Source organism: Microtus pennsylvanicus, chromosome X, assembly GCF_037038515.1.
Source record: "Microtus pennsylvanicus isolate mMicPen1 chromosome X, mMicPen1.hap1, whole genome shotgun sequence".
Classification (NCBI taxonomy): Eukaryota; Metazoa; Chordata; class Mammalia; order Rodentia; family Cricetidae; genus Microtus; species Microtus pennsylvanicus.
In genome coordinates, this window is record NC_134601.1 from 115683587 (window position 1) to 115704080 (window position 20494).

Sequence of the window (20494 nt, forward strand, 5' to 3'; positions counted from 1 at the left end):
CCACGATCTCATAGTGATACACAGATTATTAGAAATGGGTTGAATCAAGATGTGAGAGTTAGCCAAAAAGAGGCTAGAGCTAATGGACCAGGCAGTGATTTAATACAGATTTTCATGTGGTTATTTCGGGGGTTAAGCTAGCCGGGCCGGAAATGCAGCCCACGCCTCCCTTTACAACTTGTCTCTACCTCCCAAGGGCTGGAAAGTATGCGTCATCATGATTAGCTTATATAACACTCCTGAAATGACAAAATTATAGAAATAGGGAACTGACTAGTGGTTCCCAGTGGTTAGTGATTGGGAGTGATGAGGCTTGAGATGATTGCGGCTGCCAAAGAATAACAGGATGCATGCTTGTGATGGAGCTGTTTTTCTATCTTCATTAGAGCAATGTCAATATCCTGGTTGTGATAATGTACTACTAGTGTAACAAGCTGTTACTGGGGAAAACTGGGTCAAAGGTATGCTAGCTAGCTCTATGCGCTTTCCTATATCTACATATGAATATGCAATTATCTCCAAATCAAGCTTAATTTTTAAAAAGTCTTTTATGCACACAAAATAGCAATGATGACAAGTAGGGAATCTCCTAGAAGAAAATCATCAAGTTAGAAAATAGTCCGGAAATTATGTCTTAGAGAAATGGAAGGGACTGGTATCACCTGAAATAGGCGACCTCCTGGGGGCAGTACTCAGAAAGCTGCCCAGGAGAAGAGGATCACATTACCATCCACAGGGAGAAAGCACAAAGAGGAGAGTTTTTCCTCCACATCCGGAAGAACATTTGATGACGCTTCTGCAACAGGGCAAAGAGGTTTCCAGGACATGAGGTTTAGTGAATGGAAAGGCACAAGTAAGAAAAAAAAACACCTGTTCAGCTAAACAGGCAAGACTAACCCAGCATTTTGCAATTTTCTACTCGGAGGGGTTATGGGGAGTGGGGAGAACATTGGACGTTGAGGCCTGCTTCACGTGTGCAAATTGCTGGAGACAATGTGGGAGTGTGTTGTGTGTGCCAACTTCAGGGGAGGCGCTTGTTAGTTGGGTAAATGGTAGGTTCTTTACTCAGCAGGGTTTGTATTGAGAGAAAGATGCTATTCAAGTCATAATTCCCAACTCCTGAGCTTTTTGCTCCATCAGCCAGGCCCCAGAGAGACACGAGAGGAATCCGAGAAGACTGCTGTGAAGACAACAGTAAGACACTGGCAAAGAGGTTGGAAATGGGTGACTCTGCCCTCTGAAAGGCTGTGCCAGTCACTGGAGTAATTTCAGACGAGCAAGCACATTAGCAAAATTACTACTATTATGCATTGCAAGGTTGCAAAGAACACACGTGTCCTTGTAGAGCACCGTGTTTTTTGTTTTTAAAGTCTTAGGAGAAAGGTTGTTGAAAGTTTGCCGGAGTCCTATCTGAGTGTTCCCACAGATTTCCTCAGAGCTCACCATGCAGACACTCAGAATGTTCCTGATTTCTACTAGGGCTGGGACTAGGGAAGGGTTTCTTGAAGGATTTCTGTGGACATGTTTTACTGTCTTTTGGGGAATTGGCGTGAAGCACTGGCGAAGTGGAGCCAGGCAGGTTCTTTGGGCAGGTAGTCCAGCCTATTTAGACAGAGACCCTGTCTCAGAACTAAATTGGATGGTGTGGAGGGTGCCTGAGAAATAGCACCCAAGGTCTTGTAGCCCCCCCCCCATGCATGCACATGTGTGCCTGCATACACACACAAAATAAAAAATAATTGAAAAGTGGGCAAATGACCTAGACAGGTAATAATACTCCAAAAGAAGTCACGCAAAGGACACAGAAGTATAGAACAAGATGCTGACCACCTTTACTCAACAGGGAATTGCAAAGTCAAATCAGAACGAGTTACTATTTCATACCCACTAGGAGCTGTAATGAAGAAAGATAGGTAATACCAAGTGCTGTGGAGGGGATGGAGGAAATGCAGCCTTCAGACACTGCCGCAGCATGGGAGATGATGCAACCACTTTGGGAAGCAGTGAATTTCTTTGAAGGTTAAACACTTAGCATGCAACCCAGAAACCCTCCTGCTAGCATTAGACTCAAGGCAAATGAGACCCCATTTTCATACTTTGTCTGATTCCATCTAGTACATGAAATAGCCAGCAGGCAGATCTAGAGCCAGGGCTGACAATTTGCTAGAGGTGAGGGAGTTCAGGGGATGGGATGACATGATTTCCTGGGGTTTGGGGGAAGATCCGGGTATTCTAAAATTATGGTGATGGATACAGAAGTGGGACTATGCTAAGAAATCTATCAAGTTATCTTGTCCTTTTGTTCTGGATGGTTTGTAAATTATATCTCAGATCGGTTGCTACAAAAAACTCCAGCCTGCCCTCCCTATGACAACTCGTAGTGCATTCTACTGTTTAAAAGATAATTTAATACTGGAGGCTGAAACGGTGAGGTGCAGAAGATGTAGTGGAGACCTCTTTGGAGTCTTAGTAATTCAGAGGTCAGGCAGGCAGTGCAGTTCTACGGAGGGCTATTTTCCAGGCAAATAAGGTTTGTTGCTGGAACCCTCCCCATACCTTGTCAAGGTCACTACAAAAGTAAAGACAAATAGGGCTGCAAGACGGGGCTCAGGCAGGCTATGTACTTGGCAATTAAGAGTGCCAAATGAAGCATTGCTCATCCCGATGCGAAGTTAAAGCGCCACCTGTATTTAGCTGGGAATTGAATATCGATATTCAATTAGTGCCTTGGAAGTCTACTGTGGGTAAAGGCTTCTACTTGTTTGGAGGGGAAAAAAGGAAAAAAAAGGACGAAAGGAAAGAAAGAGGGAAAGGAAAGCAAAGGAAGAGAGAGGAAGAAAGAAAGGAAGGAGATAGGAAAGGAAGGAAGGAAGGAAAGAAGCAAGCAAGCAAAGTAGGAAACCAGCTTCTAAAGGTAGTTAGAGGGAAGGATGAGGAGGGACCCAAGAAATCTAATCAACCTAACCCCTGCAATCCCTGGCTCGACCAGCGGCAGAGCTGGGGGGCACTGCGCGGGGGAGCCGGCAGGGGGCGCCCTCCCCGTTCCTGCCCCGTGGCTCTCGCAGCCGCCCCCTCCACCGGTCCTGACGTCCGAGCCCCCGCCTCTTTCTCGTGGGCTTTCAAAGGGCGCTCGGGGCAAGCCGGCCCTGAGCTTCGCTCTGGCAGCAGCTGAGCGAGGACGCTGTCGTCGTCACCTGCGCACAGCGGGCTCTCGGCACGCACGCTCCGGGTCCCTCCAGCTGCCGTCCGTCTCCTGAGCAGCAGGTGCCGCGGGGATAGCGGCTCAGCTTCGAAGCCACCAGCCTCGCGGGCCAGTCACATGGAGGGCATCAGCAGGCCGGCCCCAGCTGAGGTGCTGGAGGAGGCAGGCGACTTGCCCCAGGGCAGGCTGCGGCTGGGGTCTGAGGGAGAGGCGTGGCTGGCGGGGCCCGAGGGCGCAGGGGACGCCGCCTCGGGCTATGGCTGCGAGGCTGAGGGCAGCCGCGGGCCGCGCCGGGCTCTCAGGGCTGTGTATGTGCGCAGCGAGAGTTCTCAGGGGGCGGCGGCTGGCGACCCCGAGGCCGGGGCTCTCAAGTGCCTCCTTCGAGCCTGTGAAGCCGAGGGCGCCCACCTCACCTCCATACCCTTCGGGGAGCTCGACTTCGGGGAGACCGCCGTGCTCGATGCCTTCTACGATGCAGGTGAGGGCGGGTGCCCCCTTGGTTCCCACCTCCCTCCAGCTGTCCTAGCTCTCTCACAAGCCCTGCCACTCCCCCACTCTGCCCTGGCCCTCTCCTGTGGTCTCCCCTTCCATCCTCCCACTGTTGATGCTTAGGGCAAAATCTCTACCTCCTGGACAGGGGAGAACATGTAAGGAGCCCTGGGACAGATAAGAGACTGCAGGCACTTAGACCCATTTCACCTTGTTTTTTATGGTAGCCAGCAACACACTGTAGTGCCTAAGACACTGGTTCGCAACCAGGTCGTGACCCTTTTAGGCCACGTAACAGATATCTGCGTTCCGACTCATAATGGAAGCGAAATTACAGCTATGAAGTAGTAACGAAAGTAATTTTATGTTTGGGGGTCACTACAACACGAAGAACTGTATGAAAGGGTTGTAACGTTAGGAAGGTTGAGAACCACTGATCTAAGATGATGTTGAACCTGTTCCCCACTTTGTTTTCTCCTGGCATATCCCCAATGTAAATGAATCACGTCAGTCATCTGGGAGTGCTGCAGTTTAAATCTTGTTAGGTAAAATGGCTCACTTTCCTAATCCCAGGAGACAGAGACAGGAGAATTGCAAGTTCAGGGCCCACCTCTGCTATGTACAGCGTTTGAGGCCAGTCTAGGGTCCAAAGTGAGACCTTGTCTGAATCAAGCAAAACAAAATCTTGCCCATCTCAGACCAATGACATCCAATGTGAGGCCTTGGGAGTGTTTTAATTCTTCCAGGTGATTCCATTCAACAACCAGAAAGTGGCAATTACTGCCTGGCATTCATGTGTGTGGTGGTGCTCCCTAGTGGCCTTTTGGACACTTTCACAGGCTTATAGTGGGGTGCAGTCTCCCACGACATGATGGTTTTTAATCTCACAATGTAATCCATTGCTAGACTAAGACCCTGTTCCAGGCTCACTGTAGTGAGTGCGACATAACAATCCAGTTTTCCCGTCACCACTTTGAGTTGACAACAGTTCCTTCCCGTGTAGAATGAATTCTTACCTGCCTGTTTTCCTTACTTAACCTTTGGAACAAATTTGTGAGACCAGGACGGCATTCCTAAGCATTGTATACGACACAGTAATTGCTAGGGGATGTTGGTGCCTCAGTTCCTCCACTGGGCAAATGGAATTAACAGTATCTACCTTAAACCTGAAAGCATTTGAGCAGAGCCTTTGGGGGTTGTTTTCAAACAGTGTTCATGGCCTGTCATTATAGCAGGATAGACGTCTTAGCTGTGTGTATAAAACTTAGCGCTTTTGCATGTTTGGCAAGTTCTACCACTGAGCCACCTTCCCACCCCTTACCCCCTAAACAGCAATCAATTCAGCTTGTTTACTGGAGGCAGCCCGGATGTAGGTTTTTTTTTTTCACAGCAAATGGCCAAACCCTCTCCCATCTGGAAAGAGGTGGAGCGTCAGGCTTGTTCAAACAAGTGGCAGCTGTACCCGCTGAGCACACTCTCTTGACATTTCTGTCCATGCTGAAAAGACTCTTGAGCAGCCTGTCTTTTCAGAGAAGTTGTTCAGGAGCCCACTTCACCTAGAACCACTCCGTTTTTCTCGACTTTTATTCATTCTGCTCCCAAACGGAGTTTGAAAAGTAAAATGTTCTTTGGGCCCTCGGGCCCAGCTTCTCCCCTTGCCTGCTGATAGCCAGTTGAAGCATCCGTGTGCAGCGTCTGCTTTTCTGGGCCTAGTAGTGTGTGCTCACATGCCCGAGCTGCACACCTTCAGCTGCTTCAGCAGGCTCCTTTGAACAGACCGGATGTCACAGTGACGACATGAAACCCGAGCACCCGGAGGGAGAGGAATCACCTTTGCTCGCTCTGGCTTCACACTGTTGACTTTTGCCTACACCGGGAATCCTTTGGCCAGCCTTGCCCTTGTCGGAAATAAAGAATTTGGGCCGCTGCTGCTGCAGTAAGCGGAGTTCTTTATTAAACAGATGACCTCCACAGCCCTGCCCTTTCCTGGCTTACCCATCGCCACTCTCACCAAAAAGATAGAAATCTGTCACTGGCTGTTTTGTTAAAAAAAAAAAAATCTCTAAAACCATGATGTAAAATTGAGTAGCCTCTGGACACAGGTAGCCATTAACATTTAAATTGGTTTAAATGTAAAATATGATCCGTGGAGTCAGAATAGCCTGTTTCAAGTGCCGAATATGGACAGTTAGGTGCTGTGAGGGAGATGGCAAAGATACGGAATGTTTTCCTCATAGTGGAAGGTCTCCTTAGCGATGCTGTTCTAGAACAGGATTAGTGAGGGAGGGCAGCTGTTGAACTGTCCCAAGTGTATTGTGGGGGGAAACCAGAGAGGTGGGACTTAGGCACTTCCTGTCTTCTGTTCTCATAGCAACTCAACGCGGGCTTTGATGTGTACGTATACTGTTTTGTGTGGTTGTGTGTGTGTGTGTGTGTGTATCCTAGATTTTTGTGTCATTAGCAAAAGGTTGATTAGAGGAGCTTCAGGAAAGCTACAGGCTGATGGAAAAATCGAAAAGAACTCACACTGGAGCTGGGAATGTGCCTTAGTGGCAGAGCACCTGCTTAGCATACATAAAGCAGAATCTTGGAAAACAAAAGAACTTAATGCTGGGTACACTAGACGGGAAACCTTGGCAGTGGAATGGAAATAGAATGACAGCAATGATTTTCTTTGTGGTTATTCGCGGCTAGGTAAGTATGATTTTTAAAAATAAATGTAGCAGGAGATTAAAGATGGCCTCGGACCTCTGGCTTATTCTGTCCCCGCTGGAGAGAGTGGCCTGATGTGCCACTGTGTTTTCATTTTCTCTAGGGATAAGACTGCACGAGCCCCTGCCCAGACATCAGCTGGTTTCTGCCCCCCCCCCCCAGGCCTTTGGTGGGCCTTTCCTGAGCTGCCTCCTTTCTGTGCTGCTCTTACCGCTACTCGCTCAGCATTAAGCCTGGAATGCTCTTTAGTCCTTAGCAAAGTGGAAAGAAACATTTCAGCTGCAGAATTTAATTGAACCATGGCTGCTCACCTTGAGTGCATTCTAAATAGAGAGATTTATTAGCCGGTCCATTGCTTTACTGACTTAGAGTATTTGTTACTATGGAATATGTATAATTTTGATTCCCAGCAGTCAACTTCCAAGCAATTTTGCTATATGCCATAAACATATAAGGCCCTCTATGTATCAGGCTTTGAGATAGCTGCTAGTCAAATCCTAGTTAAACACTGAACTTATACAGGGTACACTGGAAGAAATCATGTTTCCTGTTACTTTGGGCAGGGTTTGAGCTATTGGGTGTGACAAGGTTTGGTATAAATGCTTGGTGGGTTCCGGGGTTTGATTTTGTGATTGGTGGGGGAGGGCGTTTCAGGACTTGGAAGCCAATTTCATTCTAACTTTGAGGGTAGACTAGAGGGCAGTCAGAATTGGACTCGGAGAGGGGAGGAAAAGAGAAGGTGCATTTGATAATTTGCGTTCTTTTTCCTTTTCTCGTTCTTAAATTATGTTTATTATGGAAAATTTCAAGCATGCACAGAACCAAGCTTCAGCAATTCTTAACATTCTAACTTTCCTTTGATACCAGGGATTGAACCTACATGCAAGGCAACTGTTAGACCACTGAGTTATAATCCCCACCCTTCATTCTGTTATCTCTTTCCTACCCATTCCCCACCCAAACTTGTTACTATATTCGCTACATGCACAGCAATGAAAAGTGACTAGGCCTTGTGTAACTCAAACTCTATCACCATATAGACTTCTGTCTTCCCACCCATGTCTCCTTCCACTTCTCTCCCCTCACTCCATTCTAGACCCCAAGCAATAACTGATTTGCCATCACTTTAGAATTGAGCTACCTTTCTTGGAGTGGCTATCTTTTGTGGCTTCATTCACTCAGCATGATGTTTTTGAGATTCACCCATGTCATTACATGGCATTTTTTTCTTTTTTAATGCTAAGTACTATTCCATCATAAGAATAAGCTCCAGGTGCCAGGTGTAGTGACAGCTAGGCTACCCAATTAGCAAGCTCAAGACTCCAAGTTCAGTGAAAGACCCTGTCTCAAAAACTGAGGAGAGCAGTTAAGGAAGATGCAACATCAACCTCTGATCTCCACATGTGCTCCCATATACACAAAGGTGCATGCACGCATGCATACACACACACACATATACACACACACACACACATATTCAGACCATTCTATTAATGGACATTGGGGCTGCTTACAGTTTGAGGATATTACAAAGAAAACTGCTAGGAACATCTGTATGTCTTTTGTGGACTAGTGTTTACTCATTCTTCTTGGAATAGCTAGTAGTGAAATGGCTAAGTTCAAAAATTAGCTATATTTTCAGCTATATAAGGATCTTAAAACCCTTTATCTAAAGTGGTTATACTATTTTATATTCCCAGAAATGCTGCATGACATTTTCATATCCTCATCAATACTTTGAAGTATTGATCTTTTAAAATTTAGTTTTTGCCGGGCGGTGGTGGCGCACGCCTTTAATCCCAGCACTTGGGAAGCAGAGGCAGGCGGATCTCTGTGAGTTCGAGGCCAGCCTGGTCTACAAGAGCTAGTTCCAGGACAGGCACCAAAGCTACAGAGAAACCCTGTCTCGAAAAACCAAAAATAAAATAAAATAAAATAAAATAAAAAAATAAATAAAATTTAGCTTTTTAGTGAGGAGTATAGTAGTTTCTCATTGATGGATTTAATATGTCTTACCTAATAATGATGTCATGCACCTTTCTAAGTGATGTTTGTGACATGAATATGAAGTCACTTACCTATCAATTGTTGTTACCTTCTTGTTGAATTTTCAGCTCTTTTGATATATTTTGTGTTTAAGTACTTTGTCAAAGCCTGAGCCTCTCTCTCTTGCTAATTCGTCCATTTGTTGATGCTTTTTGATGATGCAGTCTGATTTAGAATATCTTTTAGAGCTTTTTAGCCTGCATACCTAAAACACCTTCCAGGTTTTAGTTGTTCCAACAACTAGTCCATGTAATCTTCTGAAAGCTTCAGTTTTCACTTTTATATCTCAGCTTTCTCTAATGAAACTGACATTCTGAGCAAGACACCTTAGCTTAAAAAATTTAGAGAAGCTAGTCTTGGCCTAGGATGAATCTAACATTTGGAGATTGGTAACAGGACCCTGGCTGCATCCTTTCTTCTCATCCTTCAAAGACTCAGAAGTCCAGGTTCTTTAGACTAAGGACCTGTCTGGCATCTGAAGACATGTGTCCATCCTAATAGTCCACTGACCTTGGAATGCTTGGCTTTATGCGTCAGAATTTGAAAGTCTACTCTATTATCCGTTGGCTGAATGTATCTGAGTCTTGCTAAAAAATGTCTCCAAGTAAGTGTCAGTGCCTTGAATTGAGCAAGTGCTTACTATCAGTTCTCTCTGTCCCATTCCTCTCTAACTCCTGCCATGACTTTGGTGTATAGTGTATTGCTTGGTGCAGTCGAGACTCAGATTTAAATCTCTTAAACAATCATCACATAGTAATGGTCTCCTGTAGTTTTTAGGAAAAGATTCCTAAAAGAGTTTTTGTGATTAAAGAATGAACTTCCTCTCCATTCCTTGTTCTGAACTGAAGAAAAAGACCCAAAATCCAGCTTTCAGTGTGCTTTTTGTTTTCCTGTTCAATTGAGACACAGTATATACAGAAAAAGGTGGGTGAGTTCTGCCTAATATTGTCCTTTTTTATAAATATAATTTCAGTTTGTACCTTGACATGTCTGTCTCCTTTTGTTTACCGTTGGTGTGTGGGCTACCTCTATGACATCATTGTAGCCATAGCGTATTCTTTGCCATTTCTCTATAGTACAGTGATTCTCAACCTTCCTAATCCTATGACCCTTTAATACAGTTCTTATGTTGTAGTGACCCCAACCATAAAATTATTTTCATTGCTACTTCATAACTCTAATTTTTGTACTGTTGTGTATTGTAATGTAAACATTTGTGTTTTCTAATGGTTTTAGATGGCCCCTGTGAAAGGACCATTTGCCCCCCTCCAAGGGGTTTTTGAGCCACTGGTTGAGAACCACTGCTATAGTATTTCAGTGCAAGAAGATGCCACAATTTATTTTCTGTTATAAAGAAGCATTTGAGTTGGTTCTATCTAAGATAATTATAAATAGTGCTGCTGTTATGAATTAGGTTTTTTAGACAACTTTATTGGGATATAATACATTTATTTAAAATATAAAGTTCATAGGTTTTAGTGTATTCACAGTTATGTAACTATTAGTACTGTCTAATTTTAGGCTATTTCTTTTAGCCCTCAAATAACAACTAACTCTTGTAAAAAACCACCTGGAATCTAGTGAGAATTACATTAATCCTTTCCAAGGGCAGTGTCCCCAGTAGTCTAGTCACGTTATATTAGTACCCAGCTCTTAAAGGTCCTACCTACTAGCTTTATACTACCACACTGGATATAAAATATTTTAACACATTAACCTTTAGGGTCACAGTCAAATATTATATAAAACTGTGGTTTCCAAATATTCATTATATAGTTCATATATAGCAAGTACCATTTTGAAGTTTAGAATGACTGTTGGATTTTCATTAGATTTCACAAGACCCAAATTTCAAACCATGTTAGATGAGTTTATTTAGAAATGTGCTCTCTGTCCTGAGAAGGAGAATTCTGCATCTAGAGTACTGCTTGTTACTAAGATACAGCTAAGTCTTTGTAAAGCCTATGACTAATGGACGTGTATGGTTGGTCAATACAAATAATAAGCACTCTGCATTCATTTTACAGTGGAAATCAGACATGAAAAATACAATGAATCTAGAAGAGGTAAGGACAAAGAAGGATAGTTTCCTATCCATCAGTGAGTCATTAGCCCTGAATGGATCCAGTTGCCTTTAAAGGCTGTGGCAATAGAAGCCAACGAGGAAATGTAAAGCATAGAAGAGGTGAAATCAGAAGTCATGCAAAAGTCTCTATGTTTAGTGATCTTGAAGGAACAATTGATTTTCTTAAGTAAAAGATAGCAGTATGATTGTTGAGGAAGTAGATGTAAAATCCTCGAGTCTTTCCCATTGACTGGCACTTCAGTGAGACAAATAGAGAAGAGCATCAATTTAGGACCTATTCCCTATGATTTTTGTCAATGTCAAAGAAAAGCTTCCTGACCTTTTCATGGTTGGTGGCATGTGGCAATAGCATAGCAAACCAGCTCTGCTCTAAAAAAATCATGTATCTCAAAGGTGAGTTGAATGTAGAAGTTGTGCTTAGAAAACCCTGCTAAGAAATAAGACGCCCCCCCCCCAAATTTCCTCTTAATGAAACAGTAGAAGAAATCTGAAAAGAAACTACCATGTGATGCGGATACAGTATATTCAAAGGAAGCCAGAATAGGGACTGTGGAAATGTGACAGCACGGATGATAATGACGGTATGGATGCTACTTAAACTGCAGCCTAGCTTGAAGTATAATTTGGCACATTGTTGTTCTGCATTGCTAGTTGTAAAAGCAGCATTCTTGTGCAAAAGTCAAAGTGCCTTAAGTCATGCCATGCCGTGCTTTATAAATACTTCACCCTGAGTAAAAGGAAATTAGACACCATGAGTCTGTTCACCTTAGTGGGCACACATAGTTTGCTTATCTATGGTTTATTTTGGTCTTAAAAATAAGTACTAGAAGGCTAAAGATGGAATTTCTTGATGGGTCCTTACTCTTCACCTTTCTTCTTCCTAATCAAATCTCAAAAACCCCAAGCAAGTTAACCCATCTGATGATAGCACCAGGTAAGGATGTGCTAAACTCTTGACGCTGATTTGGTTGGTTAGCATTTTCTGCATAGTATGTTCTGGAAAATAAGAGTTTTTTCCCTCTCTTTAAATGGAAAATAAGTTTAAATGACACTTCACAGCATTCTTTGTACTGGCCTCACCTGAAGTTTATTAGAAATGAGGAACAATGATAAAGACAGATATAATTTTAGTAGAAGTCAGTAGACATGGCTTCTGTTCCATAAAGGTGAGCTTTTTGTTTTTAAGGCAGTTTTAAGGGGACCAGTATTACCGTATGTCTAATTACATTTCTAAATGTCTCTGGCAGAAAACTTATTCTGAACTCTAGCTTTTTGTTTAGAGAAAGAAAGGAAAAAAAGGAAAAAAACCTCTCATTTACAATCATTTCTTTTTTTTTCTACTGGGAGGAAGATAGGTTTACAGACAACCTGGAGTGTATTTAAAGACTGGCATGAGCCAGTGTGCACACAAAATTACTATGTGGTAAATCATTTGCTATCATACCATTAACTAATGCCATGATGCATAAATTCAGTACTTTTAAAGCGCGCTAAACAGTGTGGTTTTGTTTGTTACCTATAAAATATTTAACAAAAATGTTTAAAGGTCAGGCATGGTGATGTACTTACTCCTGTAATCTTAGCACCTATAGTAGTGCAGAAAAGAGGGTGAGAAGTTCAACATCATTTGTTGCTACATAGAAAGTTCAGGATGAGCCTTTGCTACTTGAGACCCTGGCTCTTAAAAACTACAACAAAATTTTGTTTTCAATTGATCAAATGGTCTTTTTAAACTGGCAATGTTACACACACATATAATGTGTTTGGATCAAATCCATCCCATATTCCCTCCCCTACAATTCCTCTCCTATTCCCCCAACTACTTTTCTCTTCCAACTTTATATACCTTTTTTTTTTCTTAAGAAAAAAAATCCACCAAATCTGTTTAGGACTTGCCTGTGTGTGCGTGGGTGTAGGGCCATCTACTAGAGCATGGGTAGCCTCCCAGGGACCGTATACCTAAAGAAAACTAACTCTCGCTTCCCAAGCGGACAGGTAGAACCACCTCCCCTGTCCATGCTGGAGTTTTGCTGCCTTGGTCTTCAGCAAGTTTTATCAAAAGTTTTAAGAATGTAAGGAGTTTAAATGAATTAAAACCCTATGTTTTTCATATTATTTCATATGAACACATTTGGAATAATTATAATCAATAAATTTTTGAGGGGTATTTCAGTGATGAATTCAGACACTATCCTGTTAGTTTAGATTTGAACAGGATCCTTGGCTTTTTGCATTCTCTGATGGGGAATCACTTCCTAAAGAGAGTTAAACTGCATTAGTTAGGAGTGTGTGTGCCTGCCTCATTGCCTCACGACCAGAGAGGATGGGTTGTGCTTTATAGCAGCCCCCACCCCACAGCAAGGCTTGCCTGCAGCATTAGGAACTGACTGGTAGGAACTTTGGGAGGTAATGGTTGCTAAGCTCACAGAATGCATTTGGTAATGAAAACTTGCATTTTATCTCTTCCTTTTTAATCTGTGATCTGTTTACCTAAGATTTAGTCTGATACATAAATTGTTTTCCTCCCAGGTAGCTCAGTTTTAGCAAGAGAGTCAGGAAAGTAGCCTCATCTAGGCACAGGCCAGCCTAAGACTGGGGCCAGAAAAGGTGTGTTTGAGGCGTCTCTGTTCTGCCCAAGTTAAGTGACCTTGAAGAGTCTGTTAATAGCTTTGTGCTTCTTTTCCCCTACCTGCAAAGTAAAACCAGACTGTTCCTTACCTATCTTCTGAAGGGTTACTGAAACACAGCTGAGATGTCTAGAGGGATTTTCCATGTGGCAAAGCTTATGAAGGTTGTGATAAGTAATCTGAAATGATTGAGTTTCTCTCTCTCTCTCTCTCTCTCTCTCTCTCTCTCTCTCTCTCTCTCTCTCATCTTTTATCCTCTTCTTGTTTGTAGTTTTGTTGTTTGTTTTTGTTTTGAAATGCAGTCTCACATTGTAACACAGGCTGATCTGGAACTCACAGCAATCCTCCTGCCTCCTGCCTCTTGAGTACTGAGATTATTTGAATTGGTGGCCTCTTAAAAAATTGCAGTTGAGTGTCTTATCAGAATTAGCATTTAGAAATTTGATGCTAGATTAGTGCCATAGTTGCTCCAAAAACAAACCAGTTGAATCTTGTCTAGGTACAAATTCTCATGGTGAATTTAATCTATTCACTTGAGTAACAGACGTCAGTAAGTAAAAGTTTCAAGTTTGATGAGTCCAGCATAGTGACACACCTTTTTAATCCAGCACGTGGGAGGCAGAGGCAGGCATAATTCTGTGAATTCAAGGCTAACCTGGTCTGTCTACATAGTGAGACCCTGTTTCAATTTCTTTTTTCAGATTTGAAAGGCTTTTATTATTGAACATGAATTGCTTAGAATTTGGAGAGGTTTTGCTGTGTAGCTCAGGCTGACCTGAAATTTGCAGCCCTCCAGCCACTGTCTCCTAAGTCTGAATTCCTTCTTGAGTAGAGGTCGTCACCTATCTAATTTTAATTGGTACTGGAGAATCTCTGTGTAAGATCTGGGTAAAGGCACAGAAGGCTACCTTTCTGGAGGTGGTAAAGCCAGTATCCAGATTCCAGTGAAGAATATTGAATGGGCAGAGAAAGGAAGAAATTTATGTTACCAGATGAAAATGTAACCCACTTAGCAAAAGGCCACTCCATCAAATTCAAGGCTGCCTACAGAGATGAACTGTGTAACTTAAGGTCTGCTATCCTTCAGCTCTGGGCTCTGCCTCTTCCCACCACACTTTTTTCTTTCCCTTTACTTCCTATCCTCTAATTAATGTTAGTAGTCACTGTGGCCTTGGAATTAGCATCATTGTTGCCACTTACAATAGCTCCCTGTGAAGCACTTAAATTTAATTTTGATAAGTAATAGAGTCCAGGGAAGAATCGAGTAAGCAGACTACCTAATGTACTCTGCTGTTATTTTTGACTCTGCATATGTCTGCAGGGCACGGAATTGTCCGTTTGAGATAAAGTGACCCAGCTGAGTTGTAAAGTATTTCCTCAGCATATATGTTTGTCCTTTTATTAGCGATAAACTCTTAATGGGTAAATTTTAATATCATAGACTCCTGTGTTAAAACCTCTTATGACTGTTTTTAAAATAAAATGCCTCTAGGTGAGACATTGATACTATTAATATTTCTTCAAGTTCTCATCTTTCAGCCACACATTCTGAAATCTTTAGGGAGAAAATAATATAGCATCTAGTATTTGCTCAAAAGAATATAGAAGGGCATGGGGTGGGTGACAGTAGAGATAAAAGGAAGCCTCTCATGGGCTTATAATTTGTGAGATAAGGATCATTGGAATTTTATTATACTCTGTGTGTGTCTATAATAAAAAGGTTTTCAAGAACCTTACCAGAGGCTCCTCATTGCCTCAAAGTAGACTCCAGTTCCCTTGGGATGCCGTTACGACCTGTTACCTAGTAACCCTTCCAGATTCATCTCCAAAGGTGTTCTGGCTCCTATATTAACATTGCACCCTGTCTTGCCTCTGGTCCTTTGCATTTTCTTTTCTTCCATTTTCACCCTCTATTGACACTCCAGTTTAGTTGCATAAGTCTTACGAATTCCTCCAGGCTTCTATTATTATATTATATTAACTGCCACCTGCCCAAGAATGGTTGAGAACCTTACTAAGGGGTACATCTATCACTGAGATTCTCCCAGTTTATCTAGCCTTTGGCCTTTGGCACAGAAACTCTTCTTTTTGGTTGCCTACCTAGGTCGGTCTGTCTGTCTGTCTGTCTGTCTGTCTGTCTGTCTCTCTCTCTCTCTCTCTCTATATATATATATATATATATATATATATATATATATATATATATATATATATATATATTTGTGGGGAGAGGTTCCTGTGCATATGTAGGACACAGGTCAACCTTGGGTGTCATTCCTTAGGAATTATCGAACATGTTTCTTGAGACAGTCTTCACTAGGACCTCAAGTTTACTGATCAGGCTGAGCTAGTTGGCTAGTGATCCAGGTATCAACTTGTCTCTACCTCTCTACCTAGGGAAGTATGCATTACCATGACATAGGATATCTATGTCAGTTCTGGGGCCAAATCTCAGGTCCTCATGCTGGCATGTTGACACAAAAAGCACTTTACTGGATGAGCTATCTCCTCAGTCCCTGTACTATAAGAGCTGTTTGAGGAAAGTGATTATGCCCTATTCACACCTGTATCCTTGGTATTGAGCATAATGCCTGGCATGCAGGTGGTCGTATTCTTTTTAAGAGAATAAAAAGCCCACTCAGGGCTTAGTGACATTTGACCTCAGGTCTCTCAAGTGTCTCAGTATTGAGCCAGTGGTGCTTGGAGCTGATATGATTTTACTTGCCACCTTGTTTTCTCCTGCCTACAGCTCTAGTCTGTTGTGTTTCATCAGTACTTTGATGGCCTTTCAGTGACCCACAGTGTTGCAAGCCTAAGTTTGAACATACTTCTGTGCCTTTCTACTCATATGACGAGGAAGCAGCACCCATCAGACATGAAGCTTTTATGTCACCACCACCACCCCCTTTGAAAATCACAAGCTCTGAAAAGGCAACCAGTACTAAAGACACTTTAAATATGCTGGCAGCTGATGCCACCAGTGGACCCTCTACTTTGAATAGATCTCAACCACAGGGCATAACTTCAGGGAGCATTATATGCCCAAGGTGAATAAGTAGCCATGGCACAGAAATGCTAATTGTAATAGCTTGAAATAGGAAAGAGAAAAACTGACTAATATCTCCATCTGTAGACTTGGTAAAGAAATTATGATTTAGTCATCATGCAGTGGAATTTTATACAGAAATAAAATGTAAGAACTACACTGACACAAATTGATTGAATCACATCAAATACTAGAAAGTCAAAGACTTTGTCAACTATGATAGTATTAATAGATATAAAGTTATATGAAAAACAATATACTGTGTGTATTATAGTCTGTTCAGGATGCTGAAACCAAATATCAGAGCCTAGGTAGTCTACAAATAACAGATTTATCTCTCCGTTCTGGAGACTGGATACCAGCAAATTCCATGTCTGATAACAGTCGGCATTTGTCCAAGTGTCTTCATGGGATAGAAAGAACAGCTCAATTCCCTGGAACCTCATAAAAGAGGGCACTGATTTCATTCATGCATACATATTCCAAAGGCACCATCTCCAAATGCTGTCACATTAGGGGTTCTGTTTCAACACATGAATTTTGTGGGCATATAGACATTCAGCCTTTAGTGTGCACATATAAGTGATACATAATAGAAGTTAGCTTTCTCTGGTAGATCGGAGGGATATATGGAGGTCTAACTTGTGCTTGAATGCTAAGCACATGGGTTTTACTGCATTATCTTTCACTGATAGGTACATGTTGTAGTAAGCTTTCTTGTTGGACTTTCTTGGACTACCAGCTAGCATATAATGACCCAGGGACTTAGTATTAATAAAGCTTGGCCTTAGCTTGGGCTTTTTTCTAACTAGCTCTTATAACTTAATTAACCTTTTTCTATTAAGCTACATTCTTTCACATGGCTCAGTTACCTCTCCTCTATCCTATCCTGACTTGTTCTGTGACCCATTGGTGTCTCTCATGAGCCTGGATTCATCCCTCTGACTTCCTCTCTCTACTGGAAATCCCACCTATACTCCCCTGCCTAGCTATTGGCCATTCAGCTTTTTATTACACCAATTACAGCAACACATCTTCACACAGTATACAAATATTCTACAACATTTCCCTGTTTGTCTAAATAAAAAGAAAAGGGTTTAACAATAACACAGTAAAACTATATATAATAAGAACAATGATCAGGTAATGATTATATGCTCAATATCTAATCCATTTGTATTTGGCAATTTTAAAGAAAATAATCTATTATCTTTCCTATCTTGAGTTCAAAATTTATACCTAAACTACTTTCTATCATAACTTATATTATCATCCTAAAAATAATCTTTTTAGACCTAAAAACATTTTCTTAGATAAATAACTTAAACTTTTATGTCTCTGAACCCTATCCACTTCACATCTGGTATGTAAGGTTTGTTTTTCTAATTTTAGTAACAAGAAAAACTGTATTTATAACTATCTTGTTTTCAACCCCATCGAAGACCCAAGAAGGATATACTATTACCTGAGTAAACAGGAAGTGTGTAGCAAACAACTTCCAAAACTATAGAAACGACAGAGACATTTGGCTCCTTTGTAATGCTGGGGCATCCATCTTTTGCCTTCAGACCTAGAATATCTGACAGATTTTTTTTGTGAAGCAGGAAGTTTGAAGGATTGTCATACCTTGCCTTGGCAAGCTTTGGCAGTCACCTTCTTTTGTGTTCTGCTTGTCCAATTTGGACAACATACTGTCAGCAAAGAGGCAAGGGTAGTTTCTTGCCCAAAATGGCTAGGTTTGCCAAAATAGAAAGCAAACTCCATATAGAGGTTCTTTGATGCCCATCATCCTTTCTTGAAGTCTATTGGTGCTGCCAGGAGCAGATGTATCTCAGTGTCATGAAAAGCTTTATGTTATTAAAACATCTTAAATGCCATAGTCTGTAGATCTTTGAAATTTTTGAAGACAATATATCTATGTACAATATCTTTGTTTGACCTTTAAAACATATCTAATAAGACTATAAATTTGATTGTTATAGATGACTACTAACTTGCACATCTTAATTATCTTAAATGATTTATAAATATAGCTTTCAGTGACTAGAAATCTATATTACATTATTAAATGAGCTACATTAAATGAGTACACTGCTTATAAATCCCATTCAGATGCCCAGTAGCAGGGCCTCTTAAAAGAGTCACACACACCTCTGTACAGTGCAAGCACCCAGCCTATTTGGGACTTTTTTCCCAGCTTTTTCAGTCCCTATATGGATTTATGTGCTGGATGTTGGACACCAGTTGTAGGGAGCTTTTATCATTGGACATTCTTGGACCCCTTGACTATAAATAGTGACCCAGAAACTTATTAATTTTGAAAGTTTGGCCTTAGCTTAGGCCTTTTTTCTAACTAGCTCTTATAATTAATTTGTTTCTATTCATCTACAGTCTATCATGTGACTCAGCTGCCGCTCCTTTGTCCCATACGTCTGACTTGTTTGGCATCTCCTGCATGCCTAGATTCATCCCTCTGACTTCTCTGTTTCTGCCAGAAATCCCACCTATACCCTCCTGCCTAGCTATTGGCCATTCAGCGTTTTATTACATCAATCACAGCAACATATCTTCATATAGTATACAAATATTCCACAACATGTGGTTTTTGTATATCTATTTATAAGAAGAACCACCATTGAAAACAAATCTGTCAGCGAGTTCTAAGTGAAAAATTATTCTTAGCACTCAAGAAAGGAAAACAAGACAGGTATAGTGTCACACGCCTTTAATCCCAGCACTTGGGAGGCAGAAGTAAACTCACTCTGTGAGTTCTAGGCCATCTGTCCCTGTCTCAAAAATGTGTAAAGACACACACACACACACACACACACACACACACACATGCATACATATGTATTGGTCTCTTCATTCTTAAAAATTCTTACTGTTGTTCTTTTACAGTTCATGGGAGGTAATCCTAGTTAAATCATTTATCACTTCTACTTTATGTAAAAAGCTGATGGTAGAAGAACGAAATTGCTATAATCCTTATTGATCAGCAGCAGCAAGCAGAATAATTAAGTACACAGATCATCTCAGCCCCTCCCAACTCTTTTCTCCTTGTTCATCCCAGATGTTGCTTTCGTGGACATGAGTGATATCTCCAGACAGCCTTCCCTTTTCTACCATCTTGGAGTTCGAGAAAGTTTTGACATGGCTAATAACGTCATTCTGTACTATGATACTGATGCCGACACTGCTCTGTCATTGAAGGTAAGGAGCGTTGCTTACCTTCCTTTGGATACTTAATTTATGTCCATTTGAAATATGACTTCTAGCACTGGAGGTTTGAAAATGTGCTGAAGAATCACTTGTAGAGTTTCTTCCTTCCCACCACACTTTCTAGCTTCCACTGAAAACTCCTTGGCTGCTATGTGTGCATCCTTGCTATATTGAACTTTTGCAGGCACCCAGCACTTCAGGCTTAGGGAAGCTAAAGCAAAATCTGTTAGTTTCCACTGATGCAAACACAAGGCTCTGAGTCTCCTCATGGGCTGTTTTCATCAAATATACACATTATGAAAAATAGTTCTCAACTTTCATAACTAATCATATGAAGACAACCTAATGGTTACCAAAATGAGCAAAAAAATTAGCATAGACATAATCAATATTTCATTGATTTTTCCTTTAATCTGAAAGGAAAGCTTAACTGTGGAAACCTGTATGTTCCTGCACAACTCAGTAATTATTGAGAATTTAAAAATGTGGTTTTTGAAAGCTTCATGCAAGCTTTCTTGAATAGCATAGTACTTTAAGATGTTTTAAAATATATTAATAAAATGTAAATTTCTAATCCGAATTGTTCCAAACTTCATCTTTCCTGAATAGTGTTGAATATCTTAGCAGTAGCTAGGTAATCCTGGTTTGTGTGAAATCAATTTAAGAGTAATATATTAGTTTGTTTACAGCAGCACCTCTCAACCTTGACTGGCCTTTAAAATCACCCCAAGAGCTGGTTAATGCCCCAAGACCTAGGTCACACCCAGATCAGAAATATCAGTCTCTAAGGGTGGGACCCAGATACATTTTTATATTTTAAATCTCCCACATTTACAACCAGGGATGAGAACCAGTGGTTTAGAAAGTTTGACTTCACAGATATTATTCCTAAGTGTTCAGCTCCCTCAGTACTAAAAATCATGTGTATATAGCAATACAATTTGGTACCAAAGTTGGATGTTTGTGTTTCTTGAGATTTAATATTAAACCATATTTTTCTGGTTTCTGCAATGATTAGAGATTATTTCCTGCAACAAATGCTACGTGTTTCAGATATATAACCT

At 41.4% G+C, this 20494-nt stretch overlaps 1 protein-coding gene across 1 annotated transcript in view; it reads left to right on the top strand.

The window, feature by feature from the left end:
- Positions 1-3278: 3278 nt before the first annotated feature.
- Map3k15 (mitogen-activated protein kinase kinase kinase 15) overlaps positions 3279-20494 on the top strand; it is a 120703-nt gene continuing 103487 nt past the window's right edge. Inside the window, exons 1-2 of the mRNA XM_075958962.1 lie at positions 3279-3680; positions 19282-19421. Of these exons, the coding sequence (XP_075815077.1) occupies positions 3320-3680; positions 19282-19421 (501 nt within the window). The 5' untranslated portion in view covers positions 3279-3319. The remainder of the gene's footprint in view (positions 3681-19281; positions 19422-20494) is intronic.